This window comes from Triticum urartu, unplaced genomic scaffold (assembly GCF_003073215.2).
Source record: "Triticum urartu cultivar G1812 unplaced genomic scaffold, Tu2.1 TuUngrouped_contig_6133, whole genome shotgun sequence".
NCBI classification, from domain to species: domain Eukaryota; kingdom Viridiplantae; phylum Streptophyta; class Magnoliopsida; order Poales; family Poaceae; genus Triticum; species Triticum urartu.
This window is the reverse complement of record NW_024116868.1, coordinates 378-18,543: the sequence shown is the minus strand read 5'-3', so window position 1 is coordinate 18,543 and position 18,166 is coordinate 378. Positions and strand designations below refer to the sequence as shown.

Genomic DNA, 18,166 nt, shown 5'->3' with positions numbered 1-18,166 from the left:
GCCATCGACGACCCGCTCACCACCGGCCCCGCCGTCACGGGCTCCGCCAAATCCAAGGACGAGGTGGGCCGCGCGCAGGGGAGCTACACGTTCGCCGACCAGGCCACCTTCGGGCTCCTCATGAACATGAACTTCGTGTTCACCGCCGGGGACTACAAGGGCAGCAGCCTGACCATCTACGGCCGCAACGAGGTGCTTTCGGCGGTGAGGGAGATGAGCATCATCGGGGGCACGGGCAAGTTTCGCATGGCTCGCGGCTATGTCCAGGCGAGCACCGTGGACTCCGGCGCCAAGTCCGGCGAGACCGTCGTCGAGTACACTATCTACGTCAAGGCTGCTGCGGCGTAGCGGCCGCTGCCGGACGGAAAATATTGTAATTTTGCTTGGAATAAATGGACTTTTGCAGATTTGTTGCGTTTGTTATCGTGATGGATGATGTGCATTTACAGATTTGAGTGCTGTTTCGTGTCTGTGGTTTGCAGTTTTGCTAATCTCTTCAGCTCTTTGGAAGATATAATTTGCGTCGATTTTATGTCAAATTTGTGGTTGCTGAAATCAATCAACCAAAGATTATGCAGGAAAAAGTCAGTGCACAGAGCCAGAACGTGTGATCGTTGCGTGAAGTAGAACCCACCGGCCACCCCTCTCCTGATAGTTTTTTTATTCCAGGGGCCACCGTACCTTTCACTTTTTTAGGGGATCTTTCACTTTTCACTTTGTTCCCACTAGTAAACGTGCACGTGCGTTACAAACATACTGTGGCTAAAGTTTTTTTTTAAAAAAACTCTTTACATTTTACACATATTCTCTGCACCAAGAAAAACTAATGCATGAACACACTCCATGTTACTGCTTAGATCTTGTGGGTCACTTTTTTTTTGTATTTTTACTATAATTGTCTGTATCTGCACAATAAGAAGCTCCCCCGTCGTTTTGTAATATTCTCTTACAAAAACAAAATGCAACTCACATGACATTAAAAAACATAAATCTTCACTTCCCAGAGAAAGAAGTACACGAAGGAGTGTGTCCCACATACCATGTGAGCACCAAAATAGTAAGCAGGAGCATAGCGTCCTCGCAGTTGTGCCATTTGTTGCAAAGTTGCAGGCTAATATTGACATAGAAGTTAATTAGTGGATTTACCTCAAACTGCTAGTGATCAGTGTGTAGGAGTGCTGATCCAGGAAAATGGATGAATGAAAATATAACTGGACATGCATGACTCCTACATGTAGCAAATCAATCGAATAACATCAGCACTGTGCCAAGACATTCATTCCTTGTATAAATCAACCAATCAATCTGCACTAATAGTATTGAGGCAGTGGTTGCAGACTACCAGGAAAGGATCAATAAAAGTACATTAGAAGAAAACTTTTACCAATTGTCCTTGAATCTGGTTATCAACTGAACAAATATCATTTACTATAAGATGTAAATTTCTTCTATAACTGAGAATCTAGAACCATAAACCAAAGAATGTGCATTTTACAATAAACAGAAGAAATTCTGAAATTGACACATAATTTTTTGAAACACTGACTATACTGTACATAATTTAGGTAACAGTGACACTTGCGCTTTTAGATTTCATAGTGGACTTAAGTCTATCATAATAGTGCATATTTTAATCCCCCACATACTCCAAGAATGCTTTGTGTGACTTCTGAATATTACTGATATCAATCAACGTGTTAATACTACCTCTTTTTTATATTATTTAATGTAAATTAATTAGGAATCTTTGTACAGTTCACAAAAAAACAGAATCAGAAACAATAATGTGATAATAGGTAAAGACTGAAGTTCGGAACTTTAATGATAGTAACAACCAATATTCTTTGCCATATATTGTATGCATCTAGCTCATAAAATATAATTTAATGTGGGGTATAATGATAAGAAGCTGCTTCAGTCTGTATGATACAGTCCGTGTCAAAAAGGATATTACCCGTTCAAAAATAAACATAATGCTTATGTCATAAGCAAGCTTGAACACAGATTCATAATTCTAGGCCAACTCATTTAGTTTCAGAATTTCCATAGGAAAGAGATAACAATTTGGAACATGCTACAAAACTGGTGAAGATAGAAAGCATTCATCCTCTTTTTCCTTGTTGTAAGGAGTAGCTTTCGCATATATTTGTAGCAATGTAATACCTGATCCGAAAAAAGTTGTTCACTATTATTGTTGGAGGAAAGAGACGTGTATACAAAGAAAGAGAGGCGGTGCAAATAACCTGCAAATAAGGCCTTAAATAGTAAGTATTCTTGTTTGATAACTTCAGATATGTTGGATCATTCCAAACTGCACAAGTAAATAAGAATAAATGTATGTGCCAAAATAGCAAAAGGTATATGATTTCTCTGTCATGAAATAAAATAAATCCGACTGAATCTAGTTTATATGATTTCTCTGTTCCAATACACGACAGCTGTATTAGAGCAGATCCTCCGAAGGATTTATTTATTGGAACTCAGCAGGATTAGTTTCTTCATTGGATCCCTCTGCATGGTAAAATTCTCTTTATTGGAACGCAGTAGAGATTACACACATTTACAGAGCAGCAGCGAGATATATTCTCTAATAATAGTTACAGAATCTCTATACCCTTTTTAGATGTATAGAATCATGCAACTGAAATAGTAGTACATCTACAATACCTCCTACTGAATCTTACATAATTCACTGGATTGCTATGCAATTATGTTGAAACAACACATGAGCCCACGAAGTCTGCGTGTAAAGTTTTCTCTAAGAATCAAGCATATATTCTGATTTCCAACCTATATCACTGGAGCTAGTGCCTAGGCAGGCACAACCCAACTTTATTCCAGGCTACGTGACATCATCATACATAAAACACACACTGACCAAATAGCACAAATAAGGCAATTCTAATCAAGGGGGTAGCCTTACCTCTTGATACGGTCCAGTTTAATGCATCTGGTGGTATGAAGTAAAGCCAAGGAAGCCGACATGAACATGAGAAGTAATCCTAGGAAACAGAGACTCTGCATCTTCATTTCTTTAGTATCCCTCTTGATCCTACTTTGTAAGACAAGATTGCTGCACAATTCTTATGTACATGTCATATCTAATTACACATTTTCAGTACAGTAATCGGCAACCTAAGATAATCCGAACACTACAATTCTAGATTGCTGGAAGCCCCACGGTTCATATTTAATCTCTAATGCGCGTGCACCCACTAAACATAAACTTTATGAGGGACAATGAATTCTAATTTCTCAACCAGCCAAACTTAGGCATGTAGTCAAATTCTAATCTTGGTCTAAATATGAACCTCCTCGTAAGTATACAGGTCTAAACAAACACATTCTTACATCAGTCCCATTTCCTCCTATATCTATATATGAGAATAAGTTTCAGGCTCCAGTTCACTTGTATTTCCCAAAGGAATTTTCAAATGATTAAGTAAACTCCGGAATAGCAATTTCTTCCTGTCCCAAAAAATGTTTCTAGTACTATGTATCAGAGGAAGATTGGTTAGTAGATGAAATTGCAGATCAAAAAGTTCAGATCCACCACCAAGTACCAAAGGTGCAGTATTAGTCATGCAAACCAAAGAATACCACCGATTGAATTAAAGGTTCACCTGATTGATTTGTGATAGACCTTCAGTGCCCTCGATGGTGCATGTAGGAGAACTGTAGGAGGTCCTCGACGGCCCAGCCGGAGGGCGGCAGGAACGGTGATGACGCCACCTCCTGAGCTCTGAAGGTAAATTATGGTCGCAAGGTAGCAGTGATTTTTGTAGAATTCAAAGTTCATTCTCAGTGCCCTTTGAAGCTGTTAAACCAAATTAACAACACAATTGCACAATCGAAACACCATGAAGAAAGAGATAATGCCAAGTCAACAATTATTTGTATCTTGCATGGCTTGGGTCCTTACAAGGCTACTTCCTTTCAGCTCGAGTGCATGGGTGCTAAGTTAACCAATTCATCAAGCAAAACCTGCATTTTCATGTGCTTTCGCAAAATGCAAAGCAAACTTAGCGGTGATCATTAAGGGCAACCCAAAGAGGAAAAGGTAAAAATTCAAAGTATGCATTGAAAATATAAGGAAGCGAGCCCTTGCTCTACAACCAGGGGGGGTACTCAAAGCATTAGCAATATTTTCGTTACAGGAATAAAAAAACTTCAAGATATGAAATCAGTATCAATTATGCCCTGATCTGTAAAGCTTTTGACATCAGCCTACTTGGTCATACCTTTCATTCATCAACTGTACATAAGCACCACTGCAAAAATTACATAAGAAATAAGGCTGCAAAAGCAAAAACATCTTTCCATCAAGCAATCCTTTCAAGGGAATAGGAGAAGCAAAACAACTGATGCAGTCGGTTCATATGTACATTTTTTTTAATTAATATGAACGCACAACTGAACCTTATTGTGTTACCGCCGTACGATGAATTGTTTTTTGTAGCTACAGCCCAGAAACCATCTGCAAGATTCAGGTTACAAACAAACATAAATTTTGATGCATTTAAAAAACCTTAGACCAAAGACCGCCCACTCACAACTTTGGCTCTATGCCTGTGGACTGTGGCAGGCTATCGAGCAGTACAACGTCTCCTAGTGTCACCCACATGGCTTATCAAGTTTTGGTATGAAGTGAATTTGCTTGCTCACACCGTTTTTTGTAATAATATTCTTTGCCTTTGGTTGAATGAACACCACCTCAGATTATGATTTATGAAGTGGTCATTTAACACCACAATATCCGAAAGTAGAAGGCATATTGTTAACCTTCTGTACAAGCTTTCCAAAATAAATTTTATAACACATCTAGATTGTCTGAGAAGAAGTATTGGTTTCAGATTTCTGGTTGTATCTCAAACTAAAATCATAAGTTTAATACTTGCGGCAAACTACCCAGAAAGACTCTACCTCAGTAACAATTGCTTCCAAATAAATTACTCTGTTGTTACCATAAATCTCTCTGCAGGTATACATAGTACATGTTCAAGGCTCCATGCGTACATCTAACATTACATATTCCGAATAAGTGCCTTACACATCTATAGCAGCAGGAGAAGCAGCAGAAACATCAGGCATAATGCACCCATATATTCCTTCCATCAAGCACCTGAAACAATCATCATTTGGCAGAAGCATGTCAGCGGAAGGAAAAGAACAGCATATTATCCCGCGAGAGCTTGGTTTGTTCTGCTGTACCAACGGATAAACGAAGCACGTTTTTATATACCTCACCACTCATTTTCTCCAACGCCGTGGCTGCTTCGCTTTCCGAAGAGAACTTGACAAAACCATACCCTTTGGATCTCCAGCGTCAGGCACATCGATCAATTAGAGGACGTTCCTCTAATCCACACATATCACACAGCAAAACAATTTAGAACAGATAAATTTGTACTACCTTGGATGACGTGCCGCCCCGTGCCTCCTTCCCGCGTCAGCACCACGCCGCCGCCATGGCGATTCGCTTTCCGAAGAGAACTTGACAAAACCATACCCTTTGGATCTCCAGCGTCAGGCACATCGATCAATTAGAGGACGTTCCTCTAATCCACACATATCACACAGCAAAACAATTTAGAACAGATAAATTTGTACTACCTTGGATGACGTGCCGCCCCGTGCCTCCTTCCCGCGTCAGCACCACGCCGCCGCCATGGCGACTCCCATGCGTGGCCGGGATGTAACCACCATGGGCACTGCGTGGCAACCAGGCCTCACCCGCGCCGGGATCTGGTCGCTGCCTACCCTGCCGCCCGTCCTATCCGGCCATACGGTACATTCCCCAGGCCTCGGCTCTTGCCCGCCCGGCGACAGAGAGAGCACTACCATGCCTCCCCTTGTAGTCTCCCCCACTGGTGGCCGCACTCCTTCCCTGCTCCGGCTTCCAGCGCACGCCGCTCCGGCGAAGAGCGCGCCGATGAGTTCGTCGTGGTGGCGGCGGGGAGAGCGCCTCATGTGAGGGTGTCACGGATCGCGGAAGCCGTTCAGTTATGCAAGAGGATGTAGCCGAAGATTTGGCCGCGGCGGCCATAAAGACCATGTGGGAGGTTTCGGCCTGGCAAGAGCACGCAAGCGGAAGAGAAGGTGCGGGAAGGGGCTGGTGGGAGACGAACGGGAGATCGTAGGCAGTCGTGACGGTGGGGGAGGAATCGGGACGTGTTCTCTTTGACCAATGGCAGTGGTGGGTAATTACAGTGTCAAACGCGTTTGATCTATGAGACGATTTGAACCATCAGATCAACATAGTTTGATGGTTGAGATGATTTGGTTCTCCGCCCTTTCATACTTTTATAGGGGTAGTAGATGACCCGTTTGCTTTTGTTGCCATTGCAACAGCGGTCGAGTCTGGCCTAGCTACCTTCACGACCTCTCCGTAGGCTTTAGGACTTTAGGTGGCATCGGCTGATGCTCGCTAGCTACGTGACCGACTTGGACATGCAGTGTGGTGTGGGGGAGCAAAACCACTTCATTACTTTTCATGTAATCTACGGTGTATTCCACAATGTAACCTGTCGGTAATGAGGAGTGTAACTTCTTGGTAATGAATTCAGTTCGGCTAATTAGAACATTAACCTAGGTTATTATAAGCATTAACCTAGGTATATATAATGTTTCTCAACCCTAGCGGCCACCAAAGGTCTCCTTCACGTCACCGCCTCAGCCATCCTCTTCTATATTTGAAAGTGGAAATCTCTTATGAAAGATCTTGATGGGTAGACAACATATATACAGGATAAGCATGTGTAGATAACAACTGCGAACTACAAATGTCATTTTTTCTTTCTAAAAATCACTACACATTTTATGTAGGCCTGTAGATGGTAATGTTTGATCGATGAACGACAATTTCGGTTTCAGTTTGATTTACGCCTATGTATCATCTTGCCCTGACTTTTTATATGATTTTGGGTGGGGTGGGGTGGGGTTAATATTTGCCGGTCTATAACTACCAGAAGAACTATAACTACCAGAAGAGCTTCATGGTACTAACAGAAGAGTACCATGTTACTTTGTATCCTGCCGTTTTGTTTCAAGTCCTTGCAAATTCTAAATCATGTTCTAATGTTGGAAATGATGTTTTTCTTTTCCAGATTTTATAAGGGTAGAAAGCGTGTGCGAGAGTGCAGGGGCGCCGGTGGTACAGGTTGAACCCATGGAAGATTTCAGCTCATAATGTTCGCTGTGAATTGTACAGAAAAGTTCCTGAACACGTCTTAAGTAAATTGCCATTCCTTTTTTTAGATTGACTCATGGTGATACTAGCATGTACACACGTGAATGCACGTCGGAACATTTTGATATTGTTTTGTATGTAAGAAATTACAAAGATATATATGAACCAACCTTGTTTGTAATTAAGTACTTTACTCCTTATAATTGCTGGCAAGGACTAATTATTTTATCAAATTTCATCTAAAAGAGAACCCTGGCGTGTGACAACATCTGCGACACAATGTGGAGCAATGCAGTGTCACAATGGCAAAGAAGAGCGTTCACTATGTGATAGCAATGTCGGATATGAGGTCGAAGGGTTGGCTGAAAATAGGACGCACGTAAGGAGAATGAAGATGTTGTCATGTCTTGTTGCGGTTTGATTGATGAGTAAATAGAATGAAGATGGTGTCATGTCTTGTTGCGGTTTTGACTGAGGAGTAAAGAAAGAAACAAAGAGATGCGAACAATTGTCTTATGTCTTCCCATATTTTTTTCTCACAATTTTGATATGTATCTAAAAGTACATTACCAATGTATGTAGAAAAGCCGAGGGGCAGCATCTTGGTGAACAAGATAAAAGATGACCACAACTTATGCTTTTGTGCTTATCTATATTTCTTTTGTGCCCGTAGCAACGCACGGGCATTCTACTAGTATATAATATTTCTCAACCCTAGCAGCCACCAAAGGTTTCCTTCACGTCACCCGCCTCATCCATCCTCTTCTATCTTGTCTGACGGCCTCGTCAGCAATCCGACGAGTGAAGGACCCACAAGTTTCAGCTCTGCAGTTCTAGAATTTTTCTAAATTAGTGAACATTTGATAAAATTCACGAGCACTTTTTAAAATTCAAGAATATTTTTTGAAATCCATCAACATTTTCAGATGTTGAATATTTTTAAAATTTTGTGAACTTGTGAACGGTTCTTAAAGTTGTGGAGATTTCCTAAATTCCTTACAAAACAATATTGCAATAATATATATTTTAAATCTGGAGGGGGGGGGCAATAGGGGAGGAGGAACAGGCTAGAAAGACAGAAAAAACGAAGCGAAACAAATCAGATTTTTTGTTTGAGGCAAAACAAATCTGGAAATGATATGCATTGCCCGTAGCGAGCACATAACCGCTGCCTATGTGTGACACCACGGGCTAGCCCATTTATGCGCTAGAATATATGTTAGGCAGAAGTTGGTATTAAGAATCTTTCTGGAACCTTCCACCTGGTTTTGAGAAGGTCTTAGAAAGTTTTTCTCCTTCTTATATTTTGGTTTTTCCGGGTTTCTTATTTTTTCTTGTTAGTTTTTAAATTTTTCTATTTTGTGTTTCTCTTTTATTTTTTAAATTCACAAACAATTTATCTTATTTGCCAGGATTTTAAAAATTCATTAATAATATTATTGGAGTTTGTGACTAATTTATCAGCTTCATTGCCAATTTTTAAATTCATGAGCTTTCCTCAATTTCTTGTACATTTTTTGAATTCACAAACACTTTTCAAATTCATGATTTTTTGAATTCTCCAATGTGTTTTGAAATTGATAAATTTTAATGAATTCACAAAAATCATATTCGTGAACATTTTTTGAATTCAGGAACAATTTTAGTTTCATTATTTTTTTTAGAAAATTGTGCATACTTTTCAAATTCATGAACATTTTTCAAATGTGTTTTTTTTGCAAATTCATGTACACTTTTTTACATTTGTGACAATAGTTTTCAAATTTGTGAATTGTTTTTCAAAATCAGTTTGTGAACGTATTTTCAAATTCGTGAATTCTATTACAAAATAGGTGATCTAATGTATGTTTTTATTATTTTGTGAGGAATTTTTTTGATTTATTCATCAACTGTCAATGTAATATAAAGAACACGAGAGGCAAAAAATACATGCATATCAATAAACCACCTAGGGACAACTACAATCACTGGAGCCATCCGAAGGCGCGACACTGTCATCACTCAAACTTTGTTGTTATAGACAGTCTGGAAATTATTGTGCTAAGACTCCTTAAGACCGGCGCACCAGAATATTAACCGCTACAAATGAAAAAAAGTGTAGAGGCGGATGCTACTTTTGCTTCCATGTATGGATGGATGTATGTGTGCGTTTGAGCGAGGCCATCGTGACCATGACGCCGACCGCCCGGCGTACTTTCTCTACCGGCATGGAGGGAGTTCGTCCACCTACCTATGAACCAACACTAGTGCAGAACCAGGCATTATCACCAGTTCAAAATGCCCTTCAGTGTCGGTTCTGTAACCAGCACTAAAGGGTGGGGACTAAAACCCCCCTAGTACCGGTTCAACACGAACTGCCACTACAGGGCCACCACGTGGCACGAGTCAGCGTCAGGGGCGTCGAGACCTTTAGTACTGGTTTGTAACACCAATCGTTACTAAAAGGTTAGGTGGTTTTGGTTTTATTATTTATTTTTCTTTTAATTATGTGTTTTCCATTTAATTTAGAGATTATTTTTACATTATAGTGAGTTATTAAATCACTAGGTGAAAGAATCGCAGATTAGTTTTAAGTGGATGGATCCTAAGTGATCAAGTGATATGGATTATCCATAATACTTTATCACTTAGCTAGGATTCATCCAGTTAAAACTAATCCGTGGTTCTTTCATAAATGATATAATAACTCATTATCATCATCATCATCATCATCATCATATTAATATAAAAACTCTTGCATCATATCATCACCAACAACACTAGCTAATAATTATCATAGTCATTACCACTATTTAATCATCATAGTCATTACCACTATCTAATCATCACCAAAACTAGCTTAAAGAAGAAACATTCACTTGTACCAGAAGCAAAGATATAATCAAGTTCAACATAGTCACGACATTATAAGCGTTCATAAGACCACAAAAGCAAATCACTTTGAGAGTTCAGGACGAAGAACACGGATATGAGAGGACAAGTACTAAGAGCGGGAACTAGCTAATCACTCCTGCTGCTCTCTCTCAGGTAAAATAGCATATAACATGTGTATCTCTCATGATTCATCATATTGGAGCATGCAGATGAACCTGTCTCCTAATCGTGGGCTGCGCTTCTGATTGCTGCCCTAGTTTAAAAAATAAAGTGTCTTTGTAACAGATGAGTTTTTGTTCGAATCCCCGATACTTCGAAAAAGATTGTCCAGTTTGTACACGAAGTGCATCCAGTTTTTGCCGTAACCCTCTCTGCCTTTCTGCACATGCTATGTGGGTGAAATAATGATACCATCCAACTTTCAACCTTTTCAGAGTTCATTTGTAGTGCTTTTCAATTTTAGGGCCATTTAGCTCAAAACAAATCAGTAAATGAATGAAAAATAGCAGATGAAGGCAGAAAGGGTTGAAGATGACGTGGCTTTGAATGGTGCATACTGAACACACAAAAAGTCTGGAGTTGTAATAAGTTTAAAAAAATAAAATGCCTTTATAACAAATGAATTTTCGCCAAAACTCTAATACTTCGAAAGAGAGTGTGTAAATATGTAAAAATATACATCAAAAATACATTAACTAGTAGCGCCTTTCAACCAAAATGTGCTACTGCTATGTGTAAACATGTAAAAATATACATTAAAAATACATTGATCATCAATAATCTTTTTGTATACAAGCCTTACTAAAAAGCCATTTCGTTCCATATATAATCATGGTAACACAAGTACTCGTACTACTACAGTAGTAGGAGTACTACTTTCCCTTTGCGTGGGCTGATTCAGAGCACTATGGAGTAAAGAAATTCCTTCCTTCGCATTCATTTTCACTAGTAACACGTTGACAACGAGACAGGGCGATCGTGCATGGTACCTACCAGTACAGCGTCCCGCTGCAGGTGGGCCACCGGGGTACGTACATTACCTGCGTGCCTGCTCGACGTACGGCTGGACAAAAAGCTCGTAACTCGTGAGCTTAATGAGCATTCGATAGTTCGCTCGTTAATCTCGTAGCTCACTTTTTAATGAATATAGTCAATCATTGATTCCAGTTCGTTAAGCTTAAGCTTGTTAGTAACAATACAACACATATTTTCATCTTACGTGACAAACTTTTGTAGCACCTCGGCCCATATATTCAACCTAATCGCCATATGAGGCAACAAACTACTGTATTTCTTTTTATAGTCATCATATTTCATTTTGAAAACCACATCTACACATTTATCATATATACCGTAACACATTATAATCTGTTAACGAGCGCTCACAAGCTTCAAACGAGCCGAGCCGAGCAGGGTTTTCTGCTCATTAATTTTAACGAGCTTAACGAGCCGAGCCTTAACAAGCACGAGCTTAACGAGCCGAGCTGCTCGTTAGTCCACCCCTAGCTCGACCGTACACACAGTCACAGCGCACCAAATATGGCGCACACAAGCTGGGGCAGGACCTCGACCGATTAATGGCGACGATCCATGATCCGTCGACTGCATGGTCTCAACGGCAGCCAATTAATTAACGTTGAAACTGAGGTGGTGTTCGATAGTAGTCTCTAAGATTTTTTGAAAAAGACTTGCAAGAAGATACTTCTAAGGACTTTTAGTAAAAAATCTTAAAAAAGTCTCATTTTGTTTGGTTTGTTAGAGACTTTTTTTAATCCCAACATAAAAAAATTCCTGAAACCAAACACCCTAGGTTATCGGCAGTAGACGGTGCGGAGGGCGACTGACAACATGCGGATACATGGCCAGTAAATGGGGGCAGATGCAGATAGATCGATCAGAATCAGACCACGCGGGGCCGGAGGGCAGGTAGATCGACCAGTATGGTGGTCGCGTGCTCGACAGCACATGCCGATGCTACATGTGCACTTAACCTTGTTTTTTTCGAGGGGCATGTGCACTTAACGTTTTGTTTTTGCGAGGGACATGTGCACTTAACTTAACTTACGGTAAGCGTAAGCGTATGTAGAAAAAACTAGAAAATCTCATGGAAAAATGATGTCAGCCAGCGAAATGATTTTCTACTCATCTTATAAGGTTTGATCCATGTTTTGACCTACACATATAAACAATCGAAAAGGACAGTTACATTTGTGGACTATGTTTTCATAATGTATTTATCACGTATATAGTAAATTTCTTTTATAGAAAACAGGGAATTTCTCTTTTATAAACTTGATTAAATTTTAATAAGTTTGACCTAAAACAGGGTCAATCGCCCGTGTGATCCCGGATGGAGGTATACCGACTAGCACAATGTGTCGGCACGAGAAATTTGATATTTTTACATGGTTTGATGGTAGTGTTTAATAAGGAATTTTTTTTACATATGGTGATTATTTATTATGTACAGTTGGTTTGATAATTCAAAACGGTGCCCAGACTCATTTACACTTAGTGAATAGTAAATTGAAAACATTAGAGCATATATAGCGCGTCGCTTCAAACCCGTCTCATACGCCCGGGCGGACCACCCGGTCATGTTTTTTTGACCCACACAGCCTCCTCAAGCGTGCCTCAAACGCCCGGGCTGACCGACACCCCTCATATCCAGCCAAAATATGAGACGGATATGAGGGCGCCCGGGCGGACCACCCGGTCATGTTTTTGGACCCAGACGACCTCCGCAAACGTGCCTCAAACGCCCGGGCTGACCGATACCCCTCATATCCAGCCAAAATATGGGACAGATATGAGGGTGCCCGGGCGGACCACCCGGTCATGTTTTTTGGACCCAGACGACCTCCGCAAACGTGCCTCAAACGCCCGGACTGACCGGCACCCCTCATATCCAGCCCAAATATGAGACGAATATGAGGGCGCCCGGACGAACCATCCGGTCATATTTTTTTTACCCAAAAGGCCTCTAAACATGCCCCAAACGCCCGGACTGACTGGCACCCCTCATATCCAGCCCAAATATGGGACGAATATGAGGGAGCCCGGGCGGACCATCCGGTCATGTTTTTTTGACCCAGACGGCCTCCTCAAAGGTGCCTCAAACGCCCGGGCTGACCGACACCCCTTATATCCAGCCCAAATATGAGACGGATATGAGGGCGCCCGAGCGCGCCCGGGAACGCCTGCCACGTCGGACTGACGAAGGGGTCCCAGCCGGAAACACCCTGAAAACCGACGGCCCGAAGCTCATCTCCTTCGTTGGACCGGTGGCGCCGCGTGGCGCAGCTTCGGCGGGCCGCGTCGTGCCTAGCCCGCTATTTAAGTTGACCGACGGCACCGAAACCCTACCATATACCCACATTTTCCTCCTCCTTCTGTCCACCGCCGCCACTTTCCACTTCACCAGTCCACCACTTTTTACTCTGGCGGAGATGCTTGCCTACATAGATGAGGTCGAGCAGGAGAAGGATGAACCGGAGGCCTCCTACCCGCTCGTCTAGCCGGCACCCGGCACCGCCGTCGTGGACATCTCCGACGATGAAGACTAGCTAGGGTAGTACGTAGTATGTAGTGCACATGATTTCTTTGCATGCTTTGTATGGATCTAGGGGATGAAATATGAGAGACGCAGATGCAATGTTGCTAATCTAAGGCTTGACTGATCACTGTCCGCGGACGCGTTCGGTCGCGTCCGCGAGTGTTTGAGGGGCTGGATTTGCCAAGTCCGGCTATAGATGCTCTTAATGACACGTGGTTGCCTAGGAACCTACTCCGGCGTCACCCATCCGGCCGTCTGCCGTCCACCGTGCACCTTTACCATTCGCCCGCTATATAAACTGCAGCTCCGGCAATAGCCGCAATGCCGCCTGACCTTCAGAAATGGCGTGTCACACAACATAACGATCGTAGGGTGGCGAGTATCAACCCCCTTGACTGTGATCCGATCCGCGTCACCCTCAACTACATTAACGGTATGTACTGGGTTGGCATGAACACGTCTTGGATGGTGCTCGTCGACGGTCGCGCCAGCTGGATGCTCGTGGAGGTCTACACCCGGCGATTGATCCCCCTTCCTTCGATTAACACTGCATTGCTTTGGCACCACGACCCAGAATACTTGGAATCTTACAGTAGCCAACATAATACCAAGTTTGATTTGCTCAAGGTTGTAATCTGCCAAGTGCCCACAAGATCTGTGAATTATAAAGACTTCAGGCTAATTGCGTTCTTCAACCGCGGTCTCGCCTATCTGACAGGTCACTGCGGTAAGTGGATAAATCTTCACGTCCATCGCAGGATCATACATCCTCCACGGTTCTCTGATTCCATTGAACACAAGGGCTTCATTTACGCTTTCAACTCCTTCTATGGTTGGACATATTGCTGGCCTACTCCAGTCATCGCTACAAATGGCTGTTACAGCAGTATGTTACTTTCCTATGATATCATGATGACTTGCTTATATTACTGTCAACATTTACTAAAAAAATATTCATGCTCATAACATGTTGTTCTTAAGATTGACTACATCAAGAGCCCTTTTTTATTTGACTCCAACTTTTTTTTGAGGGTTATTTGACTCCAACTTGATATGATGTTGAAGGGCGCCTGGTGTCCCTACCCTTCCTAATCCCAGAACATTTTAAAGAAAGAGGCATGGTAGTTGCAGGTGGTTCCTGGCTCGATCAGACGACGGTGAACGATTGATGATCGTTCACACGTACCGGACGTGTTGTTTCGCGAAATACAATCACAGTTACAGCAAGGTCTTTGAGCAGGATCCCAACTTCTCTGGGCCTTCAGGAATTTTTGAATGGAGGTTGGTAAGTAGCCTTGGTACACGCTCTCTGTTTGTCAGACTGAATTATCCAATTAACCAGGAGATAACCAACGATAAGGATGATGATGGCAGTGTGGTTTCGTTCATCAGGCAAAACTGTGTGTACACAACGTACCATGCGTCTCTGTATGCATCATACCCTGATATGTGCCGCCACGCTCTGCAGCCCAAAGTAGGAGAGAGGGTGGCAAGTATCAGACTTCGACCTGCTGGCTGGAGTTTCCCCCGTCAGGTACCCATCTGGTTCAAGCCGTCAGCCAATCTCCACAGCTTAATAAATAGTAACGTCTAACCGAGCCAGTTAGTTAGATGCATACACTTGGTGTAGTAAGATCTTTATTTAGTTTGATGCATACACTTGTTCTTTTTTAGTAGCCCTTTTGTAATGATGGCTAATGTTTGGTTTGGAAAAGAGAGCCGCGTCTTCACTCTTCTGGCCTGCTTACTACTTCTGTTGCACCCCCAGCCCTGGTTGCTGCTGCTGCTGTTTTCAATATACAATCAGTAGTATATTTCGTCTGTTGGTTGAATAAATGTGTTGTTAGAATGACAAACACAATGTTTTGGAAGTCGTTGCATGGTTCGATCCTTTAGTGCCCCGTACCGTACGTAGCGCATACTATTTTTTGTACGGAACACACTTTTCACTTGTTGATAACATGCAGCCCACTGATGAAGGCCCAATAGAGAAGCTCATAATTAACTGGAAGGGAGGCTCTCACATGAATCCAGCCCAGGTACATGCTCATGGTCCCCTAAACATAAATAAGTAAATAAATAAATAAAGCTAAATGCTCATGCACCAGCTCCGGTCCATTTTTATTTTTCAATAAGAATGTCCAACCCAGCCCAGCACATTGGTGACATCACTTTATCCTCCGCCTTGGTGCGCTCGCTGCGGCGCCGCTGTCCGGCCCTGTCAACATAGTTTTTTTTCGAAACGGTCCCTGTCAACATAGTGAATCGGGAGAGGACTGTAGTTGTGAGTATGACAGTACGGACCCACCAGGTCCACTCCCGAACACAAGCAAGCGCCTCCTTTACTACTCACATGAACCCCTCGTTTTTTACTCTAATCCACCCTGCCGATATCTGGGACCCACATCATTTTCAACGTATAGTCAATTAACGACAGAATTGCACAACTTTTTTGAGTAGTAATTTGGAGGAGTAGGCTATAAACTGGGTTGTGCGGTCTCTGTGGCCCGTCTAACAACATGACCAGCCCAGCAGTTTTTTCTTTGGGAAAATAGATAGCCTAGTATTTCTTTTTGAAGAATACCCAAGCTAGGCCTATTTGTTTTTTCCCACTTACTAGGCTGCAAGATGCATTCCGGTCTGGCCAAAGAGTATGGTCAGTGGCTATTAAAAGTAATATCAAAAGGGATTGAAAATTCCAAAAAAATATAGCCAATGGGATATTAGTTTCTTTTTTGTTTTTGTTCTTCACTGATATCTTATACTCCCTCCGTCCCAAAATACTTGTCTTAGATTAGTCTAGATACGGATGTATCTAATACAAAAACGTGACTTGATACATACGTATTTAGACAAATCTAAGACAAGAATTTTGGGACAAAGGGAGTATTTCATTGGATTTAACATGACATAGTACTAATTTATTTTAAATTTGTATTAGTATGGGTACTAATTTTTGGATTAAGAATATTTTGTTCCCAAACAAAAAGTTGCGAATTTTCAAAATTTCCCACATATTTAATTAATTTCTATAACCCTGGTACTGACCAGAAAATGGGCAGCAATTCTAAAAATGGAAAAGGGTTGCAATGAATTCCATATGAATTAGTAAATGAGTAAAAATTATAAAAATAATAGCAAATGGGCTGTACACTCCACAGATTTCGAGACTGACTTGTTTACGCAAGGCTTTGTCAGTCAACACACGATTCTAGCAGCAGTGACTGTTGGATGTCCATCCAACGGCCGACGTGCTTCTTCAATCTCTGATCTTCCTGCTCCAGCCGCCTAAACTAGCACCGGCGGGACTGCCTGCTCCCTCCTCTTGTGTCCCACCGTGATGCCGCGCAGACTTCCCCGGCCCACCCTACTCCCTCCGCTGGCCTAGCCGCACGCAATCAACTGCCTCCTTATTACGTGAAAAAAATGATTTCTCCCACTGACATCTGAGACGCACCGGTTGGGAGGCTGACCTGTGGGCCTACTAAGTTGACGCGTACGCAGGGCTTGTCAACTTAGCACTACTAGAGAAAACCTTATAAACAGAATCTTACCAGTAGCGTGGGACAAAAATAAGCGCTACTACTACTTACCACTAGCGCGTGGCAAAGAAACGCGTTGCAGCTAAATTTGTAGCAGTAGCGCGTCTCAGCAAAGAAGCGCTACAACTACAAGTCCCCTACTGTTCTCACCAGACTACCAATAATAGTAGCGAGCTTAAGCAAAGCGCGATGCTGCTAAGGTTGTTGTAGCAGCGTGTTTTACGCAGAAAGCGCTACTGCTACTAAAAGGAAAATAAAATGAAAAACATATAGAAAAGTAAACGAAAATAAAATAAATAGAAAGGAGAAAGGAAAAAATGAAAATGTGAAGGAAAACAAATGAAAAATAAAAATAAAGGAGAAAGGCGTAGCAGCAGCATGCTTTCAGGACATGCGCTATAGCTAACTTAGCAGTAGCGCGTTTTGTCAGCCAGCGCTATAGTTAAGTTAGCTATAGCTAATGTAGCAATAGCGCTTTTCCTGGACCGCGCTACTACTATTTTTGACTTAATCGCGCGGTTCTTCTTCCCCACAGCCACTTCCCCCAAATCCAATTCGCCGCCCTACATCGCTGCCCTCCGTCGCGCGCCCGAGCCCGAGCCCGACCTCGACACCGTCTGCCCCTCCCTCGGCCGCTCCCTAACGCTGCCGGCGCCCAAGGTGAGCACGTCTACACCTCCTCCTCCTCCTCCCCTACCTATGCCTAGCTAGGGTTCCTAGGGTTCATCAAATTTTATAGGGCATCAAATTAGTTAGGGTTCATCAAATTAGATGCTAATTAGGGCAGTAGTTGTAGATGCTTAATTGTAAACTAGATGTTAATTAGGGCAGTAGTTGTAGATACTTAATTAGTTTTTAGGACAAACTCCTAGGGTTCATCAATGGGTGCTTAAGTAGTTGTAGATGCTTAAGCACCTAGGTAGGGTTCACCTAATTAGTTAGTACTTGTAGATGCTTAAGAACTAGGGCAGTAGGGTTAGGGCAGTAGGTTTAACTAGATGTTAA

At 42.2% G+C, this 18,166-nt stretch overlaps 1 protein-coding gene and 1 long non-coding RNA gene across 11 annotated transcripts; one reads left to right on the top strand and one right to left on the bottom strand.

The window, feature by feature from the left end:
- Positions 1-6: 6 nt before the first annotated feature.
- On the top strand, positions 7-423 carry LOC125530188 (dirigent protein 22-like). Its single transcript, XM_048694593.1, has one exon. It carries the CDS (start codon positions 121-123, stop codon positions 346-348), a length of 228 nt encoding a protein of 75 aa, XP_048550550.1. The 5' UTR covers positions 7-120; the 3' UTR covers positions 349-423.
- A 1,513-nt stretch (positions 424-1,936) lies between these two features.
- LOC125530189 lies at positions 1,937-5,689 on the bottom strand. Of its 10 annotated transcripts, none has more exons than XR_007292878.1 (3): positions 5,614-5,689; positions 5,243-5,310; positions 1,937-5,122 (listed from the first exon to the last, which is right to left on the bottom strand). It is a non-coding gene; the product is annotated as an uncharacterized LOC125530189 (long non-coding RNA). The 10 variants fall into 10 exon arrangements; XR_007292881.1 differs by lacking the exon at positions 5,614-5,689 and adding an exon at positions 5,414-5,475; XR_007292877.1 differs by lacking the exon at positions 5,614-5,689 and having other exon boundaries at positions 1,937-2,163; positions 2,244-5,122; positions 5,243-5,468.
- Positions 5,690-18,166: the final 12,477 nt, after the last annotated feature.

Coding starts and splice junctions, on each gene's coding strand:
- LOC125530188 (XM_048694593.1), top strand. CDS start 121: ATGAACATGAACTTCGTGTTCACCGCCGGGGACTACAAGGGCAGCAGC.